The 12,467-nt window shown below is 52.8% G+C and overlaps 1 protein-coding gene across 2 annotated transcripts in view; it reads left to right on the top strand.

Moving 5' to 3' along the window:
• The window catches only part of LOC117645120 (cAMP-specific 3',5'-cyclic phosphodiesterase), a 287,146-nt gene that overhangs the window by 41,440 nt on the left and 233,239 nt on the right, over positions 1–12,467 (top strand). The window contains exon 1 of one of the 2 annotated variants that reach the window (XM_034385048.1): positions 349–760. The exons of the other annotated variant lie outside the window; for it this stretch is intronic. Coding sequence (XP_034240939.1) covers positions 672–760 — 89 coding nt within the window. The 5' untranslated portion in view covers positions 349–671. Of the gene's footprint in view, positions 1–348; positions 761–12,467 lie in introns of those variants that run through there. 2 annotated transcript variants of the gene reach the window in all.

Raw genomic sequence — 12,467 nt, 5'->3', positions numbered from 1 at the left:
GCCCGCCCGGCCCGCCCTCGCCGAAGCGCGCCGTCGGCGTCGTCTTCTAGTCCCAGGGTGCCAGGAACGCTGTCGGGGTGGGGGGCGCGGTGAGCTCCGGGTGCTCGCCCTGCTGCGGCTGTGGCGCCGAAGCGTCGGCGCCCGAGGACACCAAGCCGCCGGCGTCGGTGTCCTGCCGGGCCAACTCGGCCGGCGAAGCTGCGTCGACGCCGGCGGCGGCGTCGGCCGGCTGTGGCTTCTACCGAGACGCCGTCGCCGACGGCACCGACTCGGTGACAGCGGCCTCGCCCGGCGCGGGCTGTGACGAGGACGACGAGGACGACGACGACGGCGGCCAGGCCACCGTCATCGGCTGCCTGCCCCAGCAGCTCCTGCTGCTGCAGCAGCAACAGCAGCTGCACGACATCGAGGAGGAGGACGCCGAGGAGGAACACTCTTCGTCGTCCACCTTGCGCCACGCGCCCCGAGGCCGCGGCGGCAGCACGCCGTCGCCCACCTTCTCGCAGCACGGCAAGAGCCGCAGCAAGCGCAAGGGGCGCGCGCGCTCCGCCACCTCGTCGACGTCCACCGAGACCTCCGCGTCGGCCGCCACCACCTCCGGCTCCTTCTCGGGGGCGTCCGGCGTCTCCGCCGCGTCCGCCGCGTCCGTCGGCGTGCCCAGCTTGGCCAAGATGCAGGCCGAGCAGGGCTCCATCGGCGACCTCAAGTCCTACCACAACCGCTACCTTCGCAACCGCCGACACACCCTCGCCAATGTCCGGTGAGTTGACACTCTGCTTGTTCGCAATAAACGGAACACCCATTTTTCACCCGCTTTTCCAGCCCAACTTTCCCGATAAGTTTCCGCTGCAGGCCGATTTCCCCCGGGGGAGCGAAGCGCGTCGCAGCGCGTCCAAGCGCCGAATTGGCCGGCGGCTTCGACCGATGACACTCGTCCATTATCCCCCTAACCACACTGCGTGTCCGCACCGCGTCACGAGCCGGGGGTGGGGGAGGGGGAGGGGCGCGCCAAAGTTGACCGGCCCGCCATTAACATTTGTTTATGACCTGTTAGCGTCATAATAACATCCCGAGGCGCCGTGGCGGCCGTGACGGGCCGTGGCGCCAGTGTCACAGTGTCACGCGAGAGCCGCTCACGCGTGCGCGCTCCAAGAAGTGCACGCTGCCCATCGAAGGAAAAAAAAAACCGGGTGCCAACCACGCTAAGCTTAAGGCGCCTTTTTTAATGCGCACGCAAAGCACTTCAAAATAAAAATATTTTAATTTTAAAAACATAAAAAAGGCATAACAGCACTCTTTCTGTTCAAAAAAAGTTTAAAAAAAATCGCAATAACGATTTTTTTTGGATGACATATGCAGGCACTCTGAATCGAAAAGCGTTTTCGGACCCACTGGAAATATGAATGTGAATGTGAATCGGTAAACTCGCGGGGGAAGCGCACCGCACGGCGGCGGGGCCGAGGCGGGGCTCGCCTCGCTGCAGTCCATCCACCTCGCCAGGCAAGCCAGCCAGGCCGCGCCTCTTCGCGCCCGCCAGGCCAACACACCACGGCCTCGCTATTTATACTTGAAAACCTGTATAAAACAGCAAACGGATGCAACCGCGGTGGGCCTTCGGGCCTTCAGGCCTTCGGGCCGGGCCTTCTGGCCGGCCGTTTCTGGGTCAGGAGCGCCTCCCCGTGTGGGGCCCGCGACGCCCCGCCCCGCCCCGCCCCGCCCCGCCCCGCCCCGCCCCTCGCGGGTCGGACGCCGCCGAACCGGTCGGAAAAGCAGAAACAATGTTTTTTCGACAAGCTTTCCATTCGGCGGAAACGGTGTGCGATTCCACGAGGGCTTTGCACGGCGGGGAGGGCCGCTTTTGGTGCAGAGCCCTTTGGAGTTATCAGATTACGCGCGGGAAAAATAAAAAATACCGCTGCACCGCGCCGCTTTGTTTGGGAATGGAGAGCGTCATCGAACTTGGAGGGGGGGGGGGGGGCAGTGGCGGCGGGATGGACAGCCTCCCACCCTCCCTGGCGCCCTTAGCGACTGGCGAGTAGGCAATTTGCAGCACTTTCCGCCTGTAGTGGGGAAAACGAGCGTCGACACCTCTCCCCTGTCTGTCTGCCTGCGCCTAGCCTGCGCCGCCGGGTCGCGCTCCTATTTGCATGACATTGCCCGGGGGCTGAGGACGTTGTTACGAGGGCGTTACGTCATTCCTGGACGGCCCCTTAAGGGTCGTCCACTTATGACGTAACGTTTTTCACAGCACAGTGGGCCAGGAGACCGGGGGAGGCGGCTAAAATTTTAGACGCGTTTTGAGCTCGAGGGTCGCTAAATGGAACTCGAACCGAGCGTGTGACCCCACCAATGGATTGCTCTCCACATGAGGGATCCACTGGGGGTCACACGTTCGGTTCGAGACCTGTTTAGCGACTCTGAAGCTAAAAACGGGTCTAAAATTTTGGCCTCCTCCACCTTTCTTCTGACCCACTGTGTTCCTCACGTCACGTAGTGGACGACCGCTCGTTGTCCGGCCCTTCTATTCTTACCTGCGCCGCCCTTTGAGGCGGAATCGCGACGGATAAAAACATAAAAACGTCGTTAAAACGCCGAGGCTTTACGCCACCTTAGAATTAACGGCGGGCCCCGCGACAATGGCCAGACGGGGCGGCCGAACATCACAGTGTGGTGGCGGCCGGGAAATTCGGAGACGGGGCGTATAAGGGTCCCCGGGGCGAACATGGGAAACATGGGGCATGGCGGCGAGTGGGGCACACCACATGAATAAGGAAGGCGTCGCGTCTTCGCTGTGCGATGTAGTTCTGTGTGCTGCTGGGTCCTCACAGTGTCACATACCAGTGCACAGTGAGCCAGAAGACGTGTGGAGGCGGTCAAAATCCCGGACACGTTTTGAGCTCCAAAGTCGCTAAATGGGTCTCGAATACCGAACGTGTGACCCCACCAATGGATTCCTTGTTCGAGTCCTGTTTACCGACTCTGAAGCTCAGGCTCTTTGAGTTTTTACCGGTCTTCTGGCCCACAGTGCAGTGCCACACACCAGTGCCGCTGCAGCCCACCCGCTCGCTGGTGGTCCGAATAAGCGTTCTCGAAATAATGGCTTCGACTGTTCTGGTGTGTGTCTCCGTCTGTCCTTGCGGTCCCATAGCATCTGAATTACTTCGGCGCGGGGAAGGAGGAAGGGGGGGGGGGCAGCAGCGCCACAGAGCAACCGCTCATCATTCGCGCGCGCTCCTTGGACTTGAGCCAGAGTCGGGGGAGGAGTGTGTTTAAGGTACAAAGTGCAGGGGGTGGGGGGCACTGCCGGGGCACTGCCGGGGCACTGCGCGCCAGGGCAGGCGGCGAAGTGGTCGTGAAGTAAACGCGCGGTACAGTGTACAGTGTACTGTAGAGGCGTAAGGTCGATCAAGTTGGGCCCGCTCGATCATCTCCCTACTAACGTGTTCGCCGCGGCACTTTTTGTTTAGAACCGCACGGCCTACGCTGCTGCATGCCCTGAGTAATTAATTTCTAGCGGGGAGGGGGGGGGAGAGGAGCGAGAGAGAGAGTGTGTGTGTTTATTTTATGCAGCTGGCCTAAAGGTTTAATTATTTCTCTTAGTAGAACTCGTTTGATGCCAACCGCAAAGTTTTTGAGCCCAGACAAAAAAGGGTTTCTGGTTTTCTTAGGATTCCCTAAAAATCACTCCTGACTACAGTAACGGTGGGCCACAGGACCGATGGAGGTGGCCAAAATTTTAGAGGCGTTTTGAGCTCCAGAGTCGCTAAACAGTAATTGAACCGAACGTGTGACCCCACCAATGGATTGCTCTCCGAACGAGGAATTCATTGGTGGGGTCTAACGTTCGGTCCGAGTCCCATTTAGTGACTCTGAAGCTCAAAACGCGTCTGGGACTTTGGCCTTCCCCACTCGTCTTTTGGCCCAATGTGCGGACCTTCTAGCGCTGCTTGCGATGCAAAATTCTTTTCGCTGGAATGGCGCCAGTCCAGCCCTGGGTCCTGGGCTGGGTTCTCCAGGAGGTATGTCGTCCGGCCAGCCCCTGATGAGCGCGGAAATGAGCTTCAGACAAGCCCCGGCCGGCCAGCGACGCCCAGCGACGCCCAGCGACGCCCAGCGACGCCCTGAATGGTCGCCGGGGCATGCAATTTATCAGACTTCTGGGCCCCCGCTGGACGGACGTTGGACGGACGCGACACAAAGGCACGGCTAAACTCTGGCCGAATAATTAGGTCGGGGAACTTGTCAGTTTGATGGGACCGTCAGATTAACGCCACAAATTCCGGATAAGAACACATCAATCATGGCCTTGTGAAAACATAGGCGGTCGACCAAAGTTGAAGGTTGGCCTGGGTGCTGCTGCAGAGTCAGGTAAACTCAGGGGACGCGAGTTGAACGGCAAGAACACAATCTCGGGCGGTTGTTAAATTAAAGTTTGAACAAGGCGATCGACCTTGCGCCTCGTTGTTTTCGCGGAAGCGCCTACGCCGCCTCCGCCGTGCACAGTGGGCCAGAAGACCGGTGGAGGCGGCCAAAACTCTAGACGCGGTTTGAGCTCCATAGTCGCTAAATGGGACTCGAACCGAACGTGTGACCCCATCAATATGTTCCTCGTTCGGAGAGCAATCCATTGGTGGGTTCACACCTTCGGTTCGAGTCACATTTGGCGACGCTGGCGCTCAAAACGTGTCAAGAATTTTGACCGCCTCCACCGGTCTACTGGCCTACTGTGCCGTGGCGAAGTTTGAGCGTCGCGACGCGTTCGGCGGCCTTGAACGGCAAGGCGCGGCAAGGCGCGGCAAGGCGCGGCAAGGCGAGCGGTACCGCGCATGGTAATGGGAACCGCCAGCCGCGACAGCCGCGCAACCGCCGAGAGCGTCTCGGCGGAGTCGCGAGGACCCACACTGTGCTTTGAAGGGAGACGTCACACCGCCTGCGACGCTGTGGCACGGCCAGGCACGGCCAGGCACGGCCATGGAGGGGCGAGAAGAACGGTCCTTGCTGGGAACACACTCCCAAACTAAACTCCCCAGTGCTGCTAACGTAAGTGGGGAAAAACTCCCACGATGCAGACGTGTCGAAAGGGTTGCCAACCGCAGCCTGCATACAGCGCCGGTGTTCTGGCCCACTGTGGGGCGCCAGGACAACGGGGCGACGCCCAGCCCAGCCCACCGACGCCTGGCTGGCTGTACGTCCGCGCGGGGAGCCGCCCGATGGTCGAGCCCATCCATCCATGATTTATCGTTGCTATTCGTACTGGCCAGAACGCGGCCCTGGACAACGCAGCCCTGGCCGAGCCCTGGCCGAGCCAGCCAGGCCGACCTCACCGAAATGGCCCCAACAGGCATCCGGGGCCCTTTCTCTTCGGCCTGCACCGTTCCCAGACTCTGCTTATTCTTTTAACAGCCGTCTTTCTCACTGCGAAAAAAAACGCCCTCTCCTGTTTGACCAGTTTTGCCACAAGGCAATATTTTCACTTTTCAGAAGTGCTAAGCTGGCCTGCCTACACGGTAAAAACGGTTCGTGGCTTTCCCGGTACCCTAAAGTAAGTCATAGGCCATTTCCAGTGAGTTTCTTAAAAAGCTGCAGGAACTGTTTTTTTTGCCCAGTACACTCTACAAAAAATGTCCTGTCAACGCCGTTAATTTATTACCAATGTTTCTGTTATGCAATTCACGGCGTTTGCTGTGAACATTCACGGCGTTTACTGTGATCTCGTTACAGTGTTCACTGTGATCTGGCCACAGTAAAAGCCGTGAATTGGAGCCTGATATTCAGTACTTCGGTGCTCGACGGCGTCAAACTCACAGTGTTACTGGGGACCAGATCACAGTGAACACTGTAACCGAGATCACAGTGAACGCCGTGAACTAGTTCACAGCAAACGCTGTGAATTGACCTACAGTGAAAACTGGTAATAAATTAACGGCATTTACAGGACATTTTTGGTAGAGTGTACTTAACGATGGCGAAGCCAATATTTCCCGCTGCGCAAGCCAAGGTTGCCAACCCTTCCGGTGCAAAGGGGAAAGTTTTGCCTCCTTATGTGTGGTAGCACTGTCAACCAGTGTCGCTGCAGTGTTACCCGGACCGTGTTGACCGAGACGGCATACGCTCTGCAAGCTCTTTGCACAGCGACGCGGGAGTTAAAGTGGCCTGGGAAATATGTTGGCGCGATGTACATCGCCGCCCCCTCTATCGATTGCAAATCCCCCGTGGCTTGAATTTCCTGCCGAGAATGGCGGCAGTGGAGCGGAGTGCACCGCCCCGGCACTGCCCCGGCAACGCTCCCTCCATCTCCATTTCCACCAGCACCTCTTATTCAGTCCTCGTTCCCTATTTCTGTTCCTCAGGGAACACTCACAAAAACATTTTTAGAAAAGGCTCCCGAACACACCTTTCTGTGCAACAACTTCCAAGGTTTTTTTTTTAAGAAATTAAAAATACGATGGCACAAAAATCTTTTATCCTTTAAAAAAATGAATTTGGAATTTGTCTGACTGCGCGTCGCCGAGCGCGCTAGAGTGGACTGTACCACTGGTTGCGTTGATCCCCCCCTTGCATTTGTGCCAATGATTATTGGTACTTACTCAGAGCAAGTGCATCCGGTCTTTGTGGATCCGAAAAACAGTCGCAGGAAACGCTCCGGTCCAACCGCGTTGTTTTCGCAGAGGGGGGGGGGGGCGCCCAGAGGGTAGACGGAGCCGCTGAACCGACGCGTGCTGCGGGATACCCACCTTGTCACTTCCAGGCGCTCGCTGCGCTGGCTGCGCTGGCTGCCATGGCGCTGCGCTGCCGAGAAGGGGCTTCGGTTTCGGTCTCATTGATGAATGCCGGTTGTTCTGGAGCCCGCTGCCCCCAAACCCTCAAAGGGGGCCGCTGGATTACAAGGCTTCCGGGAAACTCCGCGGGAACGTCACGGCGAGGGGGTGGGGACAACCACAAAGTATGGAAAATCTGTTCTTAAAAAAGAGGTAAATTTCAAGAAAACTGTGAAAAAAAAGGCAAGTATTTTTGTCTGCCGGGTCACGCGAGGCCTCGTGCCGGTCCAGCGGCATGCAGAGGCATGCACACCACGCGGAGCGTTACGCCATCGAGCGCCACGATCATCCCAGCCATCCTCCTGGCCTCATCCACTTATCCGTGGCAGTCGCCTGCTCTCGCTCTGTGTACTCTTGCGAATTTTTGCTCTGCGGCGGCCGCGGCGGCCTGGACTTCTCGCGTGCCGGCACGTAAAACGCGCACCACTTGTTTGTCTCTCCACGCAAGCCCCCCCCCCCCTCCCTCCCAACCCTGTACGGAGGCTGCTGCCGTGACGTCATCGAGGCTGGCCCTGGCCGTTAAGTGCTGCCAATCCTTTCTTTGGCCGTATTTATGAATATTAAAATGACCGGGTGTGCGTCACTCGCCCACACTACACGTGCAAAAAAAATGGATAGGAATCACCAGTTGAAACGTGTGAGCAAAGTGAACGAGTCGAGATAAAAAAATGAATAATAAACTAGGGGTACGCGCCGTTTTGTTTGGGCGCGTAGTAGGCGAGCGATGCGTCTGTATTCTTGTAGAAGATGGTGAAGAATATATGCAAAGTAAGGCCAATACAGGGTCAATGTGAAACTCAATTTTAAAAGTTTGGTCACAAATTGGTAAATTTTGGGGAAAGTAAAGGTCTGGGATGAAATTGGAAGTCATTTTCGTGATCAGCACACCAAAAACTGCAAGAAACTATGTAAAACTCGATGTAAAATTTTGGTCCGAAATTGGTAATATTTGGAAAAGTAAAGGTCTGAGATGAAAATTGGAAGTCATTTTCGTGATCAGCGCACCAAAAACTGCAGGAAACTATGTAAAACTCGATGTAAAAAATTTTGGTCCGAATTGGTAAATATTTGGAAAAGTAAAGGTCTGAGATGAAATTGGAAGTCATTTTCGTGATCAGCACACCAAAAACTGCCAGGAAACTATGTAGCTCGATGTAAAAATTTGGTCCGAAATTGGTAATATTTGGAAAAGTAAAGGTCTGAGATGAAATTGGAAGTCATTTTCGTGATCAGCACACCAAAAACTGCAGGAAACTATGTAAACTCGATGTAAAAATTTTGGTCCAAAATTGGTAAATATTTGGAAAAGTAAAGGTCTGGGATGACATGGAAGTCATTTTTGTGATCAGCACACCAAATACTGCAGAAAGCAATGAAACACCGAGGAAATTTTGGTCGCAAATCATGTAATTCTAGTCGAAAGTATGGGTCTTCAGTTGTTAGGTTCTTAATAGCGTTTCCTGTTCATAGTGTCATGCCACGAACCCTGACCCTGTTACTCAGTCGAGTAACATTTACAGCCAGCATTGAATTGCTTAATACGATTCACAAATACTTCAATACCATTCGATATCTCCTTGTTACTGAACTTATGAATACGCAATGTTATTAGTAATACCTAAATAGCCTTTCTCCCTTTTAGTTTAAACTAGTGGATTTAACTATATTGATTATCTGCATTAATTAAAAAGAGACATATTTACAGGCAGGCTGATTTCAACTACTTTACGGAGAAGACCTTCTGTCAGATCCAATGAATCGTGTCATAGAATCCAATGTCGAGGCCACTTATTGCTAATGCAAGTTTATCTTATTGATAATGATAGTCATGGTGTGTTATTTAATCTTTGAAACAGTTTAGCAAAAGTATTTACCTAACATTCTGAGTAAATTAAAAAAAAAAAAAGCAACTCAAACCATGACCAACACAAATTACCAGTTGTCGCAGACAATGTATGATTAAGTTAAAGAATCGTCTCATGAAATCATATGACCAAGTCAGTGAATCGTCTCATTGAATTGATGTCAATGTCAAACCTTGAATGCGCTACACTCACTCATCATATGGTTTTCTTTAAGGTTAGTACTATAGTAACTCACAGCATTGCAATGAAGCCTTTTCCCAGAATCAGTGCCAAGAGTCAGCAAAGACTATTTATTTTGGCAAGATTAGCATCTGGTTTGTACTCATAGAATGTATTATATATTTTCTCTAACTGTTATTGAGCAAAGCAAACAACTGAAAAATATAGTGTCTGAGAATATAAATGGAATACACTCACAAAGTTAAAAAGACCAAATCATTCTTGCAATTATCAAACACACTCCACTGACTAAAACATTTCCCCTGAAGTGGGGGAGGGGAGAGGGTGGACGGACGGACGAAACGCGTAATAATTGTCACTTTCATTTTCCGTATTTCACTGAGTTGACTCTCCGGGAGGTTTCAATCATTCTAAAATATCGAAAACTATGACCGTACTCACTTCTAAGCCCTTCTGCTCTTTAGTTTGTTTTATTTGCCAATGTTTTGACAGGTCCCGTATTTAAGAGTCGCGGCCGCAAGTATGAAAAATTGCTACGAGCTGCCAAGCACTGCCAACCTAACCACGCTAAGAACCTAATTCAAAAAGATGTTTTGAATATTTCAAACAATAGTAATCGTGAATATAAGATAAACTCCCCCTGGGGGAGATTTAGGAGCCTTCCGGTGCGAAATTTTGAAACTATTTGTGCGGTAGTTGCTGAGAAACGTGAGTGAGTTACGGACACACAGACAGACAGACAGACAGACGCACGACCAGTCACTTTTTGGTACCCCCAAACACGGCATGGGCTCGCTATCGCTCGCCAATAAATATGCTGCGCGAAGGCGGTTCCGCGACCAATCCGCTCCCGACCACGCAAATAGATATTTAATCGGGGAATTGACTTCCCCCGAGGGCCGTTTTCCCGCTGATGACTCGCGGGAGTTGTTTACCTTCTGGTTTGGCGACGTCGCGAGGTGGATTGTTCGCCTCCCCGCCCCGAAGGCCCGAAAAGCCCGAAGTACTCGACTTACCGTCATGTTATTCATTCGAAGGCAAACACAAATCTGCCGCCGCCTTGTCCTTGTTGTTATTCATTGCCCATCTCGGCTCTGCATTATTGCACCGCCTTCTTTGAATAATTTTCCTAAGCCCTTTCCCCTCTTCCCGCCGTGCCGGTGGGTCGTTGGTCTGATAAGCCGCGCGAGCTTAGCGCATGCGAGGAACGGTGAGGAAAAATGAATTTGAACAGCAAGGGCCGTTCGCAGTGGGCCAACAGACTTGGTTCACCTGTGAACGAACTAGTGCACGAAAACTAGGCGAGCCCCCTCTTTTTTCGCTGAGCCGTTTGAAGACTGTCGGAGGACAGAGGCAAGAACTGCCCTTTTCAAGTTAGTGCTTTCCGCGGAGGGCTCCCGGCAGCCCAGTCTCATTACCCCCCTCAGAATCGAAGTCGCCCACTTCTTTTGAGAGCGCCTTTCTCCGCGGGGAAGGCCGCAAATGCAGATCCGCTTTGTCTCGTCCGCACAGAGGGCCTGCCCAGCCCGGCCGGCATCCACGGACGCGTCGGCTCTCGTTTGAGGCTGTCGGTACACTGCGGTACACTGCCCCGCAAAGGTCCAGCACTCCGAGAGTCGTTTTCGTCGCTCCGTCGCTCTCGCGCCCATACGGGACGCTCCGGCAGTGCGAGAGAGACAGAGCGACGAAAGCGACTCGCGAAATCAGTCTGCAGAGAAGCAGGGAAACAAGAAACTCTTCCAGGCAGAAAGTCGATTAGTTGGTCCTGTGTGTGTATTGGAGCCCGAACGCTGGGAGAGGAGGCGGGCCAGCTGCATTGCCCCGCACGGCCCCCTGCGAGGCCCTCTGCCTGCGAGGCAGCGAGGCAGCGAGGCAGCGAGGCAGCGAGGCAGCCGGGCTGCGAGGTCCAAGTGGACGCATGGCTGCGCAAATTTAATGAGTTTATGGCGAGGCAGGTGGCGGCTGCAGCAACTTGGAGTGCTAAGCTGCACTGGGGCTAATCGGGTCTAACGTCCGACCAGAGCCCGGGCCAGTCCGACGGCCAGTCCGGCATACAGTGGGCCAGAAGACCGGTGGAGGAGGTCAACATCCCGGACGCGGTTTGAGGTCCAGAGTCGCTTCAATGGCACCCGAACCGGACGTGTGACCCGACCAATGGATTCCTCGTTCGGAGAGCAATCCATTGGTGGGGTCAGACGCTCGCTTGGAGTCCTGTTTAGCGACTCTGGAGCTCAAAACGCGGCGAGAGTTTTGGCCGCCTCTCCGGTCATCTGGCCCACTGCGAGTCGCTGCTAGAGCGGGGCCAAAATTGGAGCCGCTGATGGCAGACTGCGTGCCCGGCTCGCTGTCCGGAACGTCCAGCCCGACTTCCCGAGTCAACGACGGACTTTACGACCGGCTCCACGCACGAGGGGGAGCAACAACTGTGAAATCAAGTGCTCTCAGGACCGTACAAAAAGAAAGGAAAACAGAGGCAGAAATAGTCGAATTATAATTTTAATAAAAATAGAACTTAAAATGACAAGTAGGCTGATCACACAAACCTCCAGTGAACTACACCCCCGGAAGTATACCTTGCCTCGACCAAGACTCAAGCTAAGGGAGAGGGGGGCACATAGTGACACGGGGCTAGTAGTGACAGTTCGTGTTTCGTACTGTTCCCGCGCGATTTCTGCCCTCATAATTTTTTCATAAGCTTTGTTTCAAGTCCAGAACGATGTTTTGAGAAGGTGGTGGAAGAGAGAGAAGTCGGAAGGGCGTCATTAATTTTGGAAAATTTGACCCTCCGGAAACGAGGCATAACCTAAACTTTCTTTCCATATTTGAAGTCCTGTAGCATGTCTTTAATGATATTTGAAAGCTTATCATATGTTTCTCCGTTTGCTCTACATGTCAATACGTCATATCGACCAAATATTTAATGTATCAGTCAATCTGGATGAAGGAGGTTAAGTTCCAAAGTTTACTTTGTCTCATGGGGTAAATAGTGACAAAAATTCGGGGTAAATAGTGACACTCGTCTACTGGCATTTTTGAATTAATATGCCAAATTTTTTGACTTTTGTTTATGTTTTTTATTAGGCTGTTAAGTTTTTGGTCTTTATGTTAGGTTTGGACCATTTTAGGTTTGAGGTGAAGCGTTACAAATTTTTTTGAGGTCTGGTCTCAATTCTTGTCGAAGAAACTTTGCGCTCAATATGAATTTTAGCTTTTCTTAATTAACTGGAAAAGTGACTGTTCCATTCCTCCAGGATCATTCTACCAGTACAAAGAAGTATTTTAAGTAACAAAATATGAATGTTAATACTCTGAACATTAATCTTCTTGTAAAAAAAAATTAAACGGGTATTTTATAAAATGATCAACCTGACCTAACCTAACCTAGATGTAGGGCCTTAAGAATATTAGCCGTCAAACGTTGTGGAGGGCTGTCTGTCAGTGAGAGTACACAAGAGGGCAGCTGCTAACATATGGTAAACGGCAAAGCCGCTGCTCCTCACATTGGAAACCCCTAAACATCTGTATCCTCTTTGATAGAAAAATATTGAGTTTTTCCTCTTAATTTAGATTTGGCACTGTTAACATTTCAGAAAACACTTAAAAA

The sequence above is a fragment of the Thrips palmi genome, unplaced genomic scaffold, assembly GCF_012932325.1.
Source record: "Thrips palmi isolate BJ-2018 unplaced genomic scaffold, TpBJ-2018v1 HiC_scaffold_18, whole genome shotgun sequence".
Classification (NCBI taxonomy): Eukaryota; Metazoa; Arthropoda; class Insecta; order Thysanoptera; family Thripidae; genus Thrips; species Thrips palmi.
This window is presented reverse-complemented; position numbering and strand designations above follow the sequence as displayed.